At 42.1% G+C, this 19,712-nt stretch overlaps 1 protein-coding gene across 4 annotated transcripts; it reads left to right on the top strand.

The window, feature by feature from the left end:
* Nucleotides 1-1,062: 1,062 nt before the first annotated feature.
* mindy2 (MINDY lysine 48 deubiquitinase 2) lies at nucleotides 1,063-19,585 on the top strand. 4 transcript variants are annotated; one of them, XM_076109965.1, is made up of 9 exons: nucleotides 1,086-2,166; nucleotides 2,405-2,462; nucleotides 4,583-4,647; nucleotides 9,966-10,124; nucleotides 10,651-10,753; nucleotides 12,128-12,270; nucleotides 13,174-13,347; nucleotides 14,361-14,570; nucleotides 15,421-19,585. In XM_076109965.1, the coding sequence occupies exons 1-9, from the start codon at nucleotides 1,246-1,248 to the stop codon at nucleotides 15,610-15,612; spliced, it is 2,025 nt and encodes a 674-aa protein (XP_075966080.1). In that variant the 5' UTR covers nucleotides 1,086-1,245; the 3' UTR covers nucleotides 15,613-19,585. The 4 variants fall into 4 exon arrangements, with proteins under 4 accessions (XP_075966082.1, XP_075966080.1, XP_075966079.1 ...); XM_076109964.1 differs by having other exon boundaries at nucleotides 1,088-2,166; nucleotides 15,418-19,585; XM_076109966.1 differs by having other exon boundaries at nucleotides 1,116-2,151; nucleotides 15,418-19,585.
* Nucleotides 19,586-19,712: the final 127 nt, after the last annotated feature.

The raw sequence follows: 19,712 nt of genomic DNA, 5'->3' as shown, positions 1-19,712 counted from the left end.
TTACCCTATATTTAAAAAAGAAAATAAAGCACGTTTGTTCTTGGCAACACTTCCTCTGAACGGTCACTGTGGTACTGGGTTAGGGTCGTGTTTGGGATGGAGGAAGGTTTTTATGCAGTCTGATAGTAAGATCAGCCTCAGGTCTGTCATTGAGGACCAATAAGTCGCCCCTTCTGCTCGGACGAGTAATTGCTGCCATCTAGCGGTTGTAAGCGGTTACTGCATGTGGATAGATGGAACATTGAAGACTATACATCATGGTGGTTAAGAGAATAGAAAGGGGTAGATATACAGTATGCTGAATTATAATGTATAATTAGATACAGGTATTCAAATTTAATTCAGGGTGATTGTTTTTTTTGCACACCACTAAATAAATAAAAAAAATCCAAAGTCTCGTTTATCCGAAGGATTGAAACAATAAAGTAACAATGACTATTACTCATTTATCATTTATAGATTATTGTTGTTATTGTCGGCTCTTTAGAAATACGGAGGGCTGACAACGCGAGATTTGTATCGTCTCACAAATGCGCGAGCACACGTGCCATGTACGCGAGATGATTCAGGCCACGGCAGGAGGTTCCGTTCAGTCTACATTCAGGAATACTCGTAAACGTAGATACTTTTCAATGGGTTGTACAGCCAACTACATCAGTATCTTTATTTATACATCCATGTACACACCCCGTCATTTTAATAACTTTTTTTGTATTCTGTATTTTGGGGATGTTGTGCTTACGGTCAGACAATAAACAATTTGCCCATCAATTCAGAGATTGGCAAAGTATACACACATTGTAAACAAAAGTCATTAAAATGAACGTCTAATGTAAACACGGATATCTCTAAGATATACACAACGTTTTGTTTTGAGGTGAAAATATGACAAATTCGGTTTTTATAAATACTAGTCAATGAATAGCAGCTAAAATGTAAACAGTAACCTAGTCATCACTGACATTAAAAACACACGTGAGGGGATAATGTTAGTTAAAATAAATATCTTATACAGGCCACAGATATTAAATCAGAGTGATAAACTTTGAAGAATACGAGCCCACCCAAAGGCACCACCACTGCCTGGTTTCTCTGCGCGCGCCCCCCTCCCTCTCTTTTGCTCGGCCTGAAAGCGATTCACTCTGATGACGTCATTCGCAGAGTTGTCATGGCGTCTTTGGGACTGAAGCTCCTGCTGCAATTGAGCTAAAAAAAAAAAATCTGTCGACAGTCTGTAAAATCGAAATGGAGAAAAATGCAAAGCTGCATCGAGCCACGGACGGGAGCTCTTTGTGCGCCACGATCGCGGGAGAGATGTGCGATGTTACGGCTGTCGGCGGAGGGAAGGGAGCAGCAGAGAAATGCAAGAATAGTGAGGCTCCTCTCAGCACTTTGGGTAACGTTAGTTGCAATAACAGCAGCGCAAATGTCAGTGCGCCCGGCTACGTTAATGTCATGTCCAGTGCTGGGAAGTCTGGCGTCTCAGAAGTGATCGAAGTCCTCCCAGTCCAGGGAGATACGAGGAGCGACACCAAGACGAGCGCGTCTGGGTCCGGGGATCAGATCAGTAACGGGATGGGGCATGACTCGGTGCTGGCTGCAGAAGATAGCGAGGGTGGTGCCTCAAAGTTAGTCATCAACAAAACCGATAGCCCGTCCACACCTCTCGCTAAGGACGGCACACATGCGCAGGCTAAAGTTCTGGCTCGTGGAGAAAGTGAGCCGGCAAAACTTGCCAAACCGACTCAGCTGTGTCCGGACAAAGCAATCACAGCACACGTCAAGCCCGGGCTGTCCGATGATCACACCTTGTTGGAGGGATTGCCGAGTGGGAGTGACCCCGATCCCAGCCTTGGTGGAGAGTCCCGAAGCATAGATTCACTCGAGTCCTTCTCCAACCTCAACTCCTGCCCGAGCTCCGACCTGAACAGTGAGGGACTGGAGGACAGAGGACTGGCCCTGGCCCTGCAGGGCGAGCACGGGGCTGATGGGACGAAGACTTCGTGCGCAAAGGATCGAGCCGCCGGCCAGTCCATATACCACATTAAGTGGATCAAGTGGAGGGAGGAGAATACGCCGATCATCACCCAAAACGAGAACGGCCCTTGTCCATTACTGGCAATTATGAATGTCCTTCTGCTTGCATGGAAGGTAAAGGTTCCTCAGGTGCCTAACTCCCAAAAGTGATTTCTGTCAAGACATGTTAGCACGAGGTATCATTTTATATCAACATGTTGGTGCATGTTGAACGTTGACATAGGCTATGAGGTGTTTTATAAACTGTAGCACATGGGTCCCAACAGTAAATAGTTTATTTCCTGTGGTTGAAGTTAACTTGTGTTGCAGTGCTTTGTTTTATATACTGAATTAATGAACAGTGGGTGTCCATGTCTCTCTGCTGCAGGTTAAGATGCCGCCTATGATGGAAATTATAACTGTTGAGCAACTAATGGAGTATCTTGGTGAGTGTTTTTAGCTGTTGAACCTATTACTCAAGAGCAAGTTGATGCCACATCATTGATCAAATGGGGGAAATGCAATACTTATACTTAGATAGCTGCCTGTTTCACCTGGCTTTACATTTACAATAATAACCTGTTTTGTAACTTGCAGTTAAGTAGCTTACTTTAATAATAATATGTAGACCTGCTTTTAGAGAGTATTGCCCATGAGTCCACACTTGTAAACACAGCAGAACATAAAGCATCTGGCACTGAGTTTCAACAGCCTAGTAAACATTCTTGTGTTTCACGTCCTCTCAAATTTGAGAGGTCAGATATATATATATATATATATATATATATTCCAGAATCAACAGAGGAAGAGACCGGAACAGGGGAATCCCCCATGATTAAGTCTGCTGCTGTTGCAAAGGAAACCGGAGCTATCTCTTCTCTCTGGCTGTGTCCTGCCCTTCATAACTAAAATGGCTCTACAATATCAAAGTAGAGTGTATGATTAAAGCCGGGGTAGAGCCAGTCTTCACTAGCGTCTCCTATCAGGGCCTTCAGTAGCCACTGCCATAAGTAGACTACAATAATCCACATCACAAGGATGATTTCCCCCCTCCCTGTGATAGTTGAACTGGTTTCTATCCACGGATCAAACAGTGCTCTCATCTCTGTAAATCCCAGCTCAATAATGAAGGAATTTCGCAGTTTCATCACTGTGTGTATTTTTAATGTCTCCAAAAGTGCCCACTTGTTTTCTATTTGGGAGGATTGTGCTTGCTGTAATAATTGCACACGGAGTTAAACTTGTTCTTGTCCTGTTTGTCATAACACACAGACAAAAACACCAAGAGTGATGATTGGTGATGTGGTGTTTAAAGTGGGTGGTGGTCTTTGCTCAGCAGTTGGCTGTGCAGCATGGCCGTTGATCCAGACGGATACAGATATTAAGGGATGACCAGGGTGAGTGAGTCAACAGTTCAGAGCGGTGAGGGGGTTTTTCCCCCTCGAGGACATGCTGCGGTACAACCACTCCGCTTGCTGCTCCCCCTAGCTCGAAAACAATCTTCATCTACGGTGACCGCACGGAAATCAAGTCAGACACATTTTTCAAAACTGCAACCAGCAGTCTGTTGTTCAGTCCGACTTTGTAAAGCTAAAGTTCACATGTTGCAGAACTCGGCTACAAATAGTATACGAGCCTGACTGGTGTATCATTTTGAGTTTAGTTTATACAGCATAAGTTTCGTCGCTAAAAAGAGATTTAAACATGTCTTTACTGTTACATGGTCCCTCACGGCATGCACATGAAGAAATCGTTATGCTTTTCTTGGTCAGTCATTATTATAAAGCACAAATTACAAGAAAAAAAGCTTTCAATGTTTGTTTCCCCCCTGGATTAACTCCATTTATTCAATTCGCTTGCAAAATACACTTGACCGTGTCTTTTTTTGTTTAGCTTTTTACTTAATGTAGCGCTTGATGACTGCTAGGGTTTGATGGCATTGATCTCAGTAATACTCAGAGAACGTGTGGGATGACAGTGCAGCATGGTACTCTCTCCAGTCACAGAGTCTCTGTGAAGCGTTTAAAATAAAATAAAAACTTTATAAAAAAAAAAAAAAGTTTTTTAAAGTAAGGACTGCAATAAAACGTCAATAACAAGAATATGTTTGCATGACTTCCTTTGCCATTACAACTATGTCCAATACCGAAAAGGGAACTTAAAAGTTGTGTCAGCACTATACTATTCAAGAGAACGGCAAACTACAACAAAAATGTTCATGTGGCTTGAGGTGTTGTGGTCAGCACGTTTGTAGCGCTGATCAGGCTGCACAGAGCTGGAGTCAGACAGCTGCCAGGCTGTGTTCTCTGCTGCAGAGCCGAGTCCACAGAGCTCTCGAGTGACACCACGGTGGACAGACTGATGCTACATGGTTGATGCTACATGTGAGGGAAAACAGCTGGTCAGTGCCAAACCCCCCCTAATGCGGCTCATAACGACACCTACCATCTGACTCCTATCAAACGCTTTAGCTATGAAGCCATTGTTATGATCAGTCAAGGCAGTGATTGTTTTGTTCTGTCGATGCAACATAAGTCAACGTGTCTTTCCCTCTGTCCCCCTGCAGGAGACTACATTCTTGAAACCAAGCCTAAAGAGATATCGGAGGCTCAGCGGCTAAACTATGAGCAGGTAAGTCCTGCCTCATTACTGCTGAATATTATTATTGAACAGGCGTGTGTGTTTTTGCTTATGCGTGAGCGTTAGTAAGCTGCTGACTGTTCATAGTTAGGAGCGCAGGGCTTCTGGGATGAACTCCCTCTCTGTGTTGAAACCAGAGTTGTGCAAGTTGAACATGAGCTCTCACTTTGTCTCATCAACACACTCAAAATATCTCAGCTGTTCTCACCTCTGTGAGCACTGCTCGGACGTGCATTCAGTAGCTCGGCGCTCGCACTGAAACGGGTTTTTCCATTAATGTGGAAATAAGCATCGAGTTGACTACAAACCACATAAAACTGCAGCTTAGCTTTTTTCCCGCTGCTCTATAGGTTACATAAGATGAGTCTTGCAAGGCCCAGGGAACAACATGGGTCAGGAGTGTCAGATTATGTTGTTTCACATGGCTGTGAATGCTTAGAGACGCATGGCTGGGTTCAGCTCCCGGCTATTACCGAGGCTGTGTGTGTGTGTGTGTGTGTGTGTGTGTGTGTGTGTGTGTGTGTGTGTGTGTGTGTGTGGGGCTCACCATGAGTGGCACTTGGAGATGGAGCTCCGGCTCCCCTGCTTCCTCCCATCTCCACTGCCTGCCTATGGTGTGGGAGAGGCCCTGCCTCTCCTCCTCTTGCATGGCAGAGCACCAGCACATCTGTAAATGATTTGAAGCCACACTTGTCTCTCTTTCAAAGAGGAGAAAAATAATGTGCAGTCTCCCCATAGAAGCTCACTGCAAATGCCTTTCTAAATTTAAGTTTGGCTGAAATACAACCTCTTAAATAAATCCGCGGTGGCCTCAGCATGCACTGTTAAAGCAAGGGAGTGGTAAGAGTTTGTGTTGCATAGTTATTATGGCCGTCTAATCCGAGACACTGGCCTGAGAGCTCTTTAGCATGTGGGTGTCCTCGTGTCCGTGTGCTGTGGTTGACACAGTATGTGGAGACTGCAGTGGGCCGGGCTTTGGGAGCTAAGAGAGCGCAAGTCTGAAATGTGTTTATGTGCATGCCAAACAAAAGGTGTCCCCTTGTTTATATCGTGGAGAGATGTGCTTTCATTGCTTATTAGATTGTTATAAAATACAACTGAAGCCACCCTGACTTTAAAAAGAGCTGTAGGAGTTCATAACAGAAGTTGTTCTATTTATAAATTCAGCTTAAAAAACCATCATCTACCACAGCAGCGTATGAGGATTAAAATAGCAGTTGCACGGCTGCTCTTCAGCTATTGTTAAATATTTACTCGGAGGAGCTGTGTGAGTGAGAGTGAGAGATGGTTTTTCTCTGCGTTTGTCTCAATGGACCCAGCTCAACAGCACTCTCACAAGGCACTGTATCCACGGTGAAGGTTCAGCCATTGGAGGAAATGGGTCATCATGTTAAAGAAGCCTCGTTTGTTTTAACTTGACGTCATTCACAGCAATGGGCCTTGTTCACAAATGTTTCGTCAAAGCCTTTCTGAGTAAAGCACATCAAATCCCATCTTGGAATTCAAAAGGCATTTCTCTCAGATCTCGTGTATTTCCTTAACCCTTGCCTGTGTGCTGATGAATGGATGCTGTTTGGACTCCCTCAATTGCTGATTCAATTCAAGCAGGATCCTATTATACGATCAGAGATTAGGCTAAACACAAGGTTATCTGTTTGTTAGGTACACGTGCACAATCTAATGCAATCTATTACATTAGCTCCAATGTACCAGCATGTATCTTAACGAAGCTTATAATCACTTTATGTCGAGAGCTGTACTTTCATCCTAATGTGTGTAATTTATGTGTAGAAACCAGAGATTAGCGCGATGACACATCCAGCAGAAATGTAGAGCAGCGACAGCTGCTGATGTGTGTCAGGATTCATGAAAGTATGACCCACATTGTGGGACATTACCGTCTTGTAAACTGTTTATTATTTACAGCTTCCACTGATGGGTCACAGCATTATGTCATGGTTTGCTTTTGTCCTCCTGTGATTGATATGTTGCTCTTTTGGTTGATGGATATTTGTGTTTTTTATAGATTTGCATGAATGCTGATGGACTCATGAAGTTTGCATTAACATACACACTCGTGAAAAATATCCAGTGAAAGTCAGCATATAGAGTTAAGCAGAGAGGCCTCCCCTTAAACACCTAGGTTGAAGAGTGAATGTAAGAATACAGAAAATCCTCGGCAGAGCACGGTGCTCATGTTATACTGTGGAAGTGCATCCAACACAAGCACAGATGAATGCAAGTGATGCTAATCATCTGATCTCCAAGCGCTCATCTGCTGTTGGAGCCCTCTGCCCTAAAGTGAAGAGATATGGTCCATTACACAGCTCTGCTAATCCTGGCATCACTTCTGCTCATAAGCGTCATAATCCACACATTCAGAAGCGCCAGCTGAAGGCTTTTCACCTCCGCTCTCCATTCACGTAGAATGTAGCTCGCCGTTCATGGGACGTACAGTATCTCTACTGTAAACTGAAGAATAGAGTCTGCACACTGTACTGTGACCTTTTTGCTCATTTATTTTTAAATTTGACAGCCGTTATACTGATTATTGGACATGAACGAATTCAAATGAAAGAAATAATGAATTTAGAAGCCTTTCAAACACTTGAACATTTTTGCACGTGACATTTCATAATTGGTGCACACACAAAAGGATTGCAATACACCATGAAAAATAGAAATTCACATTCAAAATAGTGATGTTTTTTTTGACAGTGTCGAAGTGAACTGGTCGACGCTGTAGTTAAATAATATTAATCATAATATTTAAAGTCACCTATATAATAATCTAATAGATGTGGTGCATGGAATTGTGTTCCAATGTTGTCGTTTACGCCAGACACAACTCTTCGCACTAATGAAATGAACACTTCTATAACTCATTTTTTTGTACGGTTTTATTGACATTTTTGTAACTACACACTCATGAAAGAGTTGTAGGGCTCGGCTGCATGACTTACCCTGATCCCAGACTTAAATGGCAGCAGAGGTTCAGAGCCAGCTGGGGAACATTGCTCTGAGACTTAATGCAAGAATTAGTCTGTTTTGTTGGGTTCGCAGGTGTGTGGATGCATGCATGTGACATATATGGCTTAAATATGATGCGATGTGTATTTAATGTCAAAAGTGTTCACAGTGTAGTAGTGATAAAAGCCTCACTCATAATTAAAGGATGAATGAAGTGGAAACAGTCTCTTCAATCATTCAGTCGCTGAAATAAAGGATTTGTTTTCTACATGTATTTATTTAAACCTTTTCCTCTACTACAAGAGATTAAAAACATCATTTCAAAGTCAAAGCACAGTTCTGATTTTTCCACCTCACAAAACTGATGTTTTCTTATCGGTGTGAACAGAGAAAAAGCATCACGGAGCTCTGTTTGGGCCACACGGAAACCGGAGAAGACTAATCCAATTAAAAACAGAGAGGTAGATTTATTATTGAAACTTGTAAACACCCGGCACAATTGGTGATGCCATTCTTCTTCATGCGTGCTTAAAAGCTGCTTCAAAAGGAGAACCTGAAGTAGGATATTTCTGTAAATTTGATAATGTTTTAGGGAAATCACAATTGCAATAATCAGTATCTGCCATTGTTGCACTCACCACATATAGTAAACACGGTGGTAACACGGCGGTAAAGAGCTGTTGGAATTGGCTGCACAGATTTAGAAAAAAGACTGCTGAAGGCCAAAGATAAGTGAAGCAATACTTTCTCAGGGTCTGTGCATCATTAAAATAGCAAGCACACAGCATCGTTTGCAGCTGTCAATCAAGAACCGCTCTTCTTACACTATGTTCTGGGTTTAATTCAGTAAATGTATCGAGATAAGACGGTAAACCTGCCCCGGGCATCTTAATGCCTTCTGCCTAGCAAGGGGAATTTTAGACTCTGGTGGCCGTTACTTTTTCAAGACTTTTGTGTTTTCCTCCTGGTATCACGGCTCAGTCTGTTCATGTAGTGAGGGGCATTGGTATCATGTGAAAAAGTGATACTGAAAATGCATACTGTCGCCTCCAGTGAGTCAACCTCCATCATCTGGACAAAAAGACACGGCAATATCTTTAGTTAAAGTCGTTTGAAGTTGATATTTTACCTTGATTTATAATAGTTGTGTTGCGAAGGTCTACTGACCTTCTACTGACCTTCTTAACTAATTATGGTCCACACAGCCAAGCTGTAGGATGAACTCTGTAGTGGTTTGCCACATTGTTGAATCATCCTGTACCTTAATGTTTGAGCCTTGAGGAAATATTAACAAATGGGCACTGCTTTCTGTGGAACAACTTTCAGTATAATACGTTCTAAGTTAACGGACTACGTCACTAAAATGGCCAAAGAAGTCAGCCATCTGTCTGACATGACTACTGCAAATTTTAACATTTTAGGGGCAACCTGGAGGGGTTAGGGTTTAGGTTCCTGACCATGTAGTCACAGCGTCACCTGTTCGAATCCTGCTGAGGAACTTTAGGCTTTTTAAGATGTTGAATACGTTATATTGCTGGCTTCATCTATTTAAAGAGAGAGAGCAGTGGTGAGTTGAAAAAGTTGTAATAACAAAGAAGAAATCACTGATGGATTAATGTATGACCATTGTGTAGCATTTCATCCCTCCTCTCTCCCCTCAGTTCCTGTCATGTCTCTACGGTCAGCTATCAGAAATAAAGTCAAAAATCAAACAAAGGTTGGGTGTATTGCAGGGCTAGTGGATTGCATTATATCGTTACATGCTCCTGACATTTTGTCCACTCCTTCATAATTATAATATGTCTCATAACAACGAGCCTGAGAGCTCACTCAGAAATGTAATATTAAATGGTTTCCTGGCAGCGACTCCCATTTCTTCTTGTGGTTGTAAATTGTTTGACAGTAAGCAGAGCAAAACCTAGTAAGTGCAGTAAATTTGAAAACAGTCAACTTAGTCACATTGAAGTAACGATAAATAAGAACTATTTGACGAAAACCAATTAAGGTGCGAGTGTGTGGAAGCTGTTTTTGTGTTGTACAGGAATAAATGGCAGCTAATGGCTTCTTGATTGGTAGAAAAATCAATCCCTGATAGCTTCAGCTCTGCTGACTGTATGCAGACAACCAGGTATAATGTAACAGACAAAGACGGCACATGAAAACAGCTGGACTGGACACAGCTTTTGGTTCTGTATAATGTGTTCAATACAAAAGCAAATCTGGCTTTTTCTAAGAGATTTGTTTGTGTATAGTTCAAGTTCACATTGATGCTTCTGCTGCGTTGTTGTTGTTACACGTTCTTAACAAAAGTCTGAACCGTTGTTCTCCTTGTTTCCTAGAACATGAGTGATGCCATGGCAGTGTTGCACAAGCTGCAGACAGGTCTGGATGTGAACGTGAAGTTCACAGGGGTGCGAGTCTTCGAGTACACCCCAGAATGCATTGTGTTTGATCTGCTTGACATCCCTCTCTACCACGGCTGGCTGGTTGACCCGCAGGTGAGATGGACCTCCCGGAAACAAATTGGTTGTATTGCCCGCCTCTCTATCCAGGACACGTCTCTTTCAAATTCACTACGAGAGATGAAATATTCTACCTGCCAACTACTGCAGTTTGAGGTCCCTTTCACACTAGTTCGGTTCATTTTTGCCCTCCAGTTTTTCTCTGTTTCGTATGAACCTACTACAAAGTCCTGGTCCTGGTCTGGTTTGTGTTCCCGTCCCAAGCTAACAGCTCCAGAGTTCTCTTGGAAGCACTCCACCTCATTTTTAAGTGGTCTATGTGCAGTTGTTTTGTTCATTTCAAATGACAGCGTTTACACCACCCTAAATAAAGATAGTTGGGGTAAATGTGCCAGAGTTCATTTGAACTGTACCGAAAAAGTGATTACTTTTACAAAGTGGTCGTAGTTAAATATGAACCCCTTGTCACCAGAATGTTATACATTTTGTATAAATCTTCCTTGGGCTTTTAGTAAAACAGCATCACAGCTTGGTGAATATTCTTTGTTGTCTTTGTTTGCAGATGCATGACATTGTGAAGGCAGTGGGCAACTGCAGCTACAACCAGCTGGTAGAGAAGATAATATCCTGCAAACAGTCAGACAACAGCGAGCTGGCAGGGGAAGGTGAGTGCTTTCTCTTCACTCCCTCTGCTTTGTGACCTGCCTGACTCTCCTCCTGTCTCCCTCTCATCTCTTCCCTCTCCCTCTGTGTTCTGGAGATGGAGAACAATGTGGTTGAAACGTATGAGCTTCAGAGCAAAAAGAGGTTAACGTTCTAATTTTTAAAAAAATCTTCATTCTTTCAATTTTGACCATCTTTGTTACATAACTAGTGACTCAAGTACCGTTTGGCACTGTACCTTCCATGTGCAGTGCACCATTAATTCAGTGGGACATTTGTTACTTGTGACATGTTTACTGGACTGTCCAGTGCAAACGCATTCTGCACTAAACCACAGATCAAGTTCAAATGAAACCAGGACGTGTGGCCACTCATCAAATGACCTACTTCCACAGCTCACATTTGTCTTACCAGCTGTCACTAACTTCTCCACTAAAACAAATATTTGCTCATTCAATACTGAGCTTCCTGAGTAGTTGTCAGCTGGTCTGCTGCCAAGTGAACACATCAAAGCCTTAAAGTCGATGATGATATTGATATGGGAGGTTCACCTCCCTCGATTGTATTTGTTTTTCTAGCTGAGGGATTTATTTAAGTGTTTTGACGCTGATGCTACCAACCTCTTTAAATGGACTGATATACTCTGAAAACTACAAACATCTTTTCATTTTTTATTGCCACGCTAAAGCGTACTTAAATATTTTATTGGAAGTATTCAATAGTTCTTTTCCACCAGTCTGTAAAAGTTGTGTCTCATTGTTGGGCAGGCTGTTTACTGTCTGTTTGAGTATCGCACTAAGTTTGCTCCGCGTTGAACGCCGCTCTGTCTGGCAGATGTCACTCACCATCTGCCTCTCAGCCTTTACTGAGTTCACTGTAGTTACTGCGACCACTTCCAGCGGCACAGAGTCAGAATGTTCAAATATACACCGCAAACATTACAGCAGGGTTTCATGCTTTCCAAACGGTGGCCTATGAATGAGTGAGGATTGCTTGATTGTTGTGCGGATGACTCTTCCAGTGGTCTGGGGGTCTAACGATGAAAGTGCGTGTTCATTTAATAGTAACATATAAAAGTTATGCTGCTTGCTAAGCTAAGTAATTGATTATATTCAGAACTGCTTTTAGTCGCTCACAGGTTAAGAGGTGGAGCTTGTAATAAAAAAAGCATCATAATTAACATGGACGTAATATCTCATAATTTCAAGTCTGTATATTTTGCAAAATACACGGCTACATCCACGATCAACGATGCGATGAAGCATTTAAGGAACACTCGTCATGGGTCCATGTTTCCTCATTTGCTCATCAGTCACAAATTCAATCTCTCCTTTTTGTGTTCATGTGCGCGTCTTCCTCCCCTTCTCTCGCCCCAGGCATCGTGGCGGAGCAGTTTCTGAGCAGCACAGCCACTCAGCTTACGTACCACGGCTTATGTGAGCTCACGTCCACCGTACAGGAGGGAGAGCTCTGCGTCTTCTTCAGGAATAACCACTTTAGCACCATGATCAAATACAAGGTAAACACTAAATAGTGTTGGCATTATTTGCGTGAGTCAGATTGAGAATCACTTGTGGAGCTTACTCTAGAAACTGCAGCAACTCAAAATAGGTCAGGATGTGTTCTGAACCTTCAGTCAGTGACGATTGCATTGAAGCCGTTAACGAGACAATTATTAAACCTTTACAATAGGTAGATTTTGTTCCGTTTCATTGCTAATGTTCATTCATATATCAGCAAAACTCCGTCTGCAATCTTTAACAGACTGCCCTGTATTTTGTCTGGGAGCTAAACATCTATATTTACTTTAATTAAATGCTTCTCTCGGGCTATTCAGTAAGAAATAGTTCAGTTGCTTTCTTATTCTTTGATGAAGAGTTGAGTTTTATAGAAAAGTCTTGAGTAATATTTAATCGAGTTTTACATTTGTAATTATTATTCGCAGTAGATAAAGAAAAATAACTTGCTATCAAGTGTTGCCATCTACCTCTTCTCTGCATTTCTCTTCCTGTTCCACATAAGAGCCTCAGTATTGTCCTGCAGTGTTCATCGCACAGACATCACAAACTGATGAAAGCTACCTATTTATATGTAACAGATTTAGACCAATGATGAAGACCCTTTAGGAGGTTTGCCTCCCATCTGTAACAGCGCCTGCTCACAGCTGGCTTGCCATATCACTGCAGCTTGGACAGACCTTTCCTGTTATCTGCAGGAGGGGAAGTTGAGCCTGCTTACTCTCATTTTGAATAGTACTCTAATATCGTAAGCAAAGTTGTGTGGATCATCTAAAACCCTCAGACAAAGCATCAAGTATATACAGATTGTGTGTGTGTGTGCGTGTGCGCTAGCAGTAGAAACCATACAGTCCTGTATGTCTGCATACAGTGTGACACTGATAAGATGTGTGCTTGTTTCCTAGGGCCAGCTGTACCACCTGGTTACAGACCAAGGTTTCCTGACAGAGGCGAAGGTCGTCTGGGAAAGTCTGCACAATGTCGACGGAGACGGCAACTTCTGTGATTCGGAGTTCCGGTTGCGGCCTCCTTCCAATCCAGAGACTGTGTACCGCGGCCAGCAGGATCAGATAGACCAGGTCTGAGCACTGATGCAGGCAAGACTAGCAGAAGCAGCAATCATCCACTCCAAAACCATGATTGCGCTTTTTACACCATCAGTGTATCACAAAGGCCAAGACACAATGCCAGACCAGTAAGGCCATACTGGTCTTTACTGTGCTACCGAAATTGGAGAAACACTAAAAGAAACCAGATACAAAAAAACCCACCTGCGCTTCTTCAAAAGAGGGAAAATAAAGGAAGTTTCTCAATAATGGATGTTATAGCTCCCCATACCAGCTTTTCCTCACACACACACACACACACAGACATATGAAAAGCACATGTCAGGGTTGCATGGTGCCCACCTCCATTCTCATCCATGCTTTGCTGTACCACAGTCTGATTTGGGTTTATGTCTCCCGGCTGGTTTCACAATTGTCTGCTCATTGGTCGGCCAGAGTGGTCCAAGCGCAGAGGTTGCTGATAAATTGTCTGCCTCTGCTCCCACACACACAGACTAGACAAGAGCACGGGGGCTATTACTTTTTATTCTCCTTGCTTACTCAGGCCCAGCACCTCCTTATCTCCAAGATGGGGTTGGTGGGAAAAATCCATTCAGGCAATGTTCTGCACTCATAATCAATTCCGTTAGATTGGAGAAAACTTGTAATGACCCCAGTTGGGAAATTGTGTCTTTTGTCAGAGACAAAGTACATCACATATTAGAAGATACGGAGTATCATACAATAGATAGCAACAGCATAAAGGAGATTTTGTAAATTGCACCGCAACTAATTGCTACAAAGAGAATAATGAAGATAGTACAGCAAATGAGAATGAATGAAGGCCGACACAAATGGCCCAGTTGATAAATAATGTGACTGAAGTTGTGGATTGCAACCATCGCTTGCGTGTGGATTGGTCTGTTTGCAGTATAGGCTGAGGTAGTTCAGCTGTTGCATAATCAGAGCACAGTATATCACGGTGACAGCGTTGCTCATAAATCATCAAGCCTCTCTCTCTCTTTGTGCATGTTCATGTGTGTCAGGACTATCTGATGGCGCTGTCACTGCAGCAGGAGCAGCAAAGCCAGGACCTACAGTGGGAGCAGCTCCCCGAGGGCATCAGTGACCTAGAGCTGGCAAAAAAACTTCAGGAGGAGGAGGACAGACGAGCCTCCCAGTACTACCAGGAGCAAGAGCAGGAGGCGGAGGCGGAGGCGGCGGCGGCTGCAGCAGCTGCAGCAGCAGCAGCACAGGTGGGGAGGGAGGGGTTGAGGGAGATAAAAGCAAGTGAGAGAGGGAGAAGTAGGACTTTGAACAAATGTGGGGCATTTAATGTAGCATTGAGGGAAGATGTTGCCTTTTGGAGACAGGTGGATGCTTAAGAAAGTGTGAGCTATGCAGGAGAACTTGGAGATGAAAAGGGATAGTGGTATTCTTTTTCCTTGTAAAGCTGCCTCCTTTCACCGTGAGGGCAAGACACAGGCATTGTCCCTGGAGCTGCTGAGGCCCTCCTTGATGCAGCTATGTGAGATATGCAGTATATCGATATATATATATACTATACATGGCATAATTAGAACCAATGTGACATTGCACTTTTTAAGAAGCTTCTCTGAAAGATCTCTCTTTCTCTGACCAGTCCTGTTTTTTAAGAATCTTTTTATCAATTTTTCTACCAAATATGCGTGCCATCCTTTATTCCTACTTTCTTCTGACCTCTCCTAATATATACCTAAATAATATCATTCAAAATCTAAAAAAATAAAAGTGAAAACTAAATAAGTAACAGAGCCTGCATTTAACCCCACATCAGGGTTGTTATATCTTACGGTATTTATATTCAAACATAACCTAATACCTTATTTATGAGGACATTCCCGACATCACTGTGTCTTAAATAAAGATTGAATGGCTTCATAAACACTTCTCAAGGTAATTGTAATTTGTTTCCAATGGCATACAACCTGCCATTTTGCAACCAAGCATTTCATATTTGCCTTTTCACCACGTTCCAGTTCAGAGCAATAAGTAGCCGTGCCTGTGATATACACACATCTATGAACTTTTTCCCTTTTTGCCCCCACTGTCCTGTTTGTGCAGCAGGGCCAGCAGGAGCCTGCCGAGGGAGACGAGGCGGACAGAGGAGGTGCAGGAGCAAGCGGAGCAGCAGCAGCAGCCGGCGCTGGGACGGCAGCAGCAGCTGGAGCCACACCCAGTCCGGGAAAAAAGTCCTCAAGCGGGGAGCGCAAAGCCAAGAAAGAATCGAAGGATAAAGACAAATGTGTTATTTTGTAACATACAGTGTGTCTCTGTGAGTGTGTGTGTGTGTGTGTGTTTTGTGCATTTGCTTATCTGTGAGGAAGCGGACAGCATTTGTTTCTCCATGGACTGGACACACAACGCCCAGCCCCCACTTGACGACAAACAAGGTAAGGAGACGTTTTGAGGAGAGACGCAAAAAGACTAACAGAGGATTTGCTGTTCCCAAACCACTGGTGCCTGCTATCCTCTTTCCTCTTTCCTCAGTGGAACCTGGACATCAGAGGAAGGGACACACTACCATGACAACTGCAGCTTATCTTTCATAGTGTCGGCCAAACTTTGTTACAAGTTGCACAGTGCACTGTATTTGGGATGTGGGGTTTATTTGGGGTGGTGAATTTTATAGCAAAAGACATAATCTGAAGAAACAAAATGTCACCCTCTCACAATGTTCTTTTCCAAAAAAAAAACATTCATTTGTCATTACTGAAGCTCATCAGCTTTTTGGTACGTATCAACATTTACAAAACGTATATAGACAGACCCATGGTTTTTTTTTTAAGTTGATGCCAAGATTCACATTTTATTTATGTAAACTATGTATGAGGTAGCTTTTTGGTGAGTTTTTTTGCTTCTGTAAACTGAGATGGATTTGCTCATAATATTGCGTGTAGGAAATCAGTTTAACACTATTTGTGTCCCTTCCAAAACACTATGTAGCTAAGGGTTAATTAATGCCAGATAGCTGCCAGTTACTGTAGCTATGGAACAATACTCATCACAGCTTGCCCTGTTCAGATTTGCCTTACCAGAGTATGGTGGTGTTGTATTCTGCTCTGTTTGAATGTGAATGTGTGTTTGTTTTCATGTGTGTGGTATGTACTGTACACGTGTGGTATAAATTGGTGTGTTGTATACATGTCGCATTTACTGAGCATTTGGAAATAGTCAAATCTTTTGTGCTACACATTCGTCTAGTCTTTAATGTTGAGGTTGTACTTCACAAAAGCTGCGTTTGCGACAGTCAAACTGAGAATAACGTTGCAGGATTTTTGTCTGAATTGGAAGTTGTTTCTGTGTGAGACACGACTATCTTTTAGCAGATTCGATTTGTAGTAGATCACACCCGGTTTAGAGTGTATGGCAGTTCTGAAAGGCACTTCCTTTCTCAGTCTTTGTCTTTGTGTATGTGTGTATGTGCGTGCATGCGTGTGTGCGTGCACTATCATGATCTCCTCTGTGTGGTTCTGGATGTAGAAGTTCCACTGCTGTCAGGTTTTGAAAAGAAATACTGCAGAATTCAGCAATTTGCATGCATTATTCCTCAAAACTATGAAAATTCAATTCATATTTGTGAACATGAACTGTTTTTTCCCCACAAACCTGAATCCAAAACCCCCAAATCCGTGGCACCGAGATCTACAAAATGTGTTTCAACTCCAGTTACGATGTTGGGAACCTGACTCATTTTCTCCCTTGTTCTCCACAATTCTCCCCGAGTTAAGTCTCTTTCTCTAGCCTCTCTTTGAGTAGAAATTCACAAATGTCAAATTCAGAGAGGGCAAGATTCATCTGTTATTTGTTTGAAATGAGGCCTAATAATGAAAGCTCACGGGACCATAGGATATATATTCTGAATTCTGTGGTATCACCTTCTAACTTGTGTACATTTCACTGCAGCGTGCAAACACATGATGTATATATTTACCTGATGCATTCTTATAATGGATTTAGCGAGTGGTTTGTGCCACTATTGTACCATCGGACTGCCTCCAGAGAAACTTTTCTATCTATACATTCCAAATGGATGCCTTGACTCGAGCCTTCTGTTACAGACTGAGGGAGACAGTTGTCATAGGAGGTCTTTGCAGTGCTTGTAAAGCGGTCTCCATTATATTGTTCAGTGAGAACAAACTGGACAGGACGATTACATGGAGGCAGCAGGCTACCTACTGTGTGGGAACCCTTTCTTATGGGCTTCATGTGATGGCTGGAGTTTGAGCTCTGTGTTTGTTTGGCCCTAACAAGTCTATGTTTTGTGTGTATATATATATATATATATAACGCCTTACAACATTTCAACATATTTTATAGGACAAAAGGAAACAGGCGTGTTACCAGAACGAGACAATCCACGCATTTTTCACATGACCATCAGAAATACGCTCAGGCCTTTTGCGAAAGGGACATGTCCTCCAGTGTCTTTTATGTATTGGCACAGTTCCTTGGCCTGTCGTCACTTTGTCATTCGCAACTTTCAGTATGTGCTTATGTATAAACACAACTATTTTGACACTTTGAAGGACACGATATTATTTAAGACCCTCATTGTTGAACTTCACACTATATAAAAAAATATGAATTAAGCTGCTCCTCTTGTGTTAACCTGGACTACCTGATAGAAAAAATAAAAACCTTGGACAGGGTTAAGAAACGTTAATTATGTAGACCTTTCATTGACTCCTTAGCAGTTTTCTTTCTTCCATGCAGCTTAAGTAAATAACACATATACTCATAAGCTGAACACTTAAAGGCAGAGGGGAAGCTTTCGGCAACATTGTGCTATTTTTTTTTTGTCCGTCTTCTCTTGAGTTTCACCTCATTTATATCTTGGCCCGTTAAGTGAACATGCTGATTAAACATTCCAGTGGAAGTTTAAGAAATGTAACTTCACTTCGGGCAGTTTGAAGATAACCATTTTAAGTTGGTTGGCTTTTGTGTGAGTGTGTTGGTGTGAGTGAAGAGTGCCACCCTTCATATTTCAGATTTACTACTGCATTAGCTTGCTATCCCTAGCCATTACTATCAGAATTAGATATTTTGTTGTCATGTGTTAGTTTCACCCTCGTTCCTAAGACCAATTGATCAGAAGGATATTGTGTGTTCAGTGTCTCAAAGTGGTTTTTATTGTATGCCTTGTAAAAGTGATGGTGGGGTAAATGCTGTAAAAGTAGTGTTTCGACAAGGTGGTCGTTGAACAAATAGTTGTCGTAATTGGTTTTGCACTGTTACATTGATATGCACTAACAGAAGAGAAACATACCTCATTTTATACAGAACATAAATTGTGCAGGAGTGCTATTGTCCTTTGGGTACCTTTTCAAAACTGAAAAATGGCCGAAAGAATTATCTCAACATGGTAGAGGTATCTCAAACCAGCTGAATAATATTAATTTGTAAAAGTTTAAAAGGGCTGTTAAATTTTTATGGCTTAAAATGAAAGTACTTTTCTTAAAATATAGTACCACTTCAATAGAACTTGCTGCAGCACCTCTACCAGTACAAAGGCCTGAGTACCAGCACACAGCGCATAGATGACCAGGAAGATGTGAATTACTACAAATCATAGATGGACGTCATTTGAGTGGAACAGAAGCAGTTTTTCTACAAAGAACGTTCAGAAAATGTGTAGCCAACACTGGTACTCTACTCAGTCAGCAGAAAATGTGTGTGCACCCTCAATTCAGGTAGTTCTTTTTCCAGTCCAGAGTTCATTTAACTACACAACTTTCCATAAATACTTTTAAACTTTGACAAATAAAAAAGGGGGAAGGCTGCTTGCGAAGGCTAGAGTGTGTCATCTATGTGGCAGAGGGAAATGTTCATTCTTGCTGTATGAGACATATACAGAGTGCTGAACAATCTAAAGGGAGACATTTTCTTTAATGCAACGTCAAACTCCCAGTTTGTGCTTGGTGGTGCATGCATAGTGTGAACTAAGAAGTTAGGCAGTGTAAAATGAACTACCCCGAGAACATAATTCCCACTGTATGGCCCGTTATGTTTGTATTTCACATAAAACATACAAGCAGAAGGAAAGTGTTTGAGAATAAGGGAGGTTACTCATTTGTGTTGATTTCAATGTTCATATATTTACATAAATGACCAAATGTATGTAGCCTTTCACATAATGTATATGTATATATATATATATAACAAAATGCCTTATAGACGAGGGACATTCAACCTGATTAGAAGTACCAGGATAATAAAAGACTAAGATCAACAGTTGCCTTGTTTGTAATGAGCTCTAATCACTCTGAAGACGACCTGACAAGTTTGATCGGATGAATCACAAACTTCGGGGTCAACAAATCACATCGGAACATTAATCCGGCCACGACCGGGGGGAG

Source organism: Anarhichas minor, unplaced genomic scaffold, assembly GCF_050575085.1.
Source record: "Anarhichas minor isolate MPS153535 unplaced genomic scaffold, ASM5057508v1 ptg000042l, whole genome shotgun sequence".
Taxonomy (NCBI): Eukaryota; Metazoa; Chordata; class Actinopteri; order Perciformes; family Anarhichadidae; genus Anarhichas; species Anarhichas minor.
The sequence above is the reverse complement of the archived record's forward strand: the minus strand, read 5'-3'. Positions and strand labels throughout refer to the sequence as shown.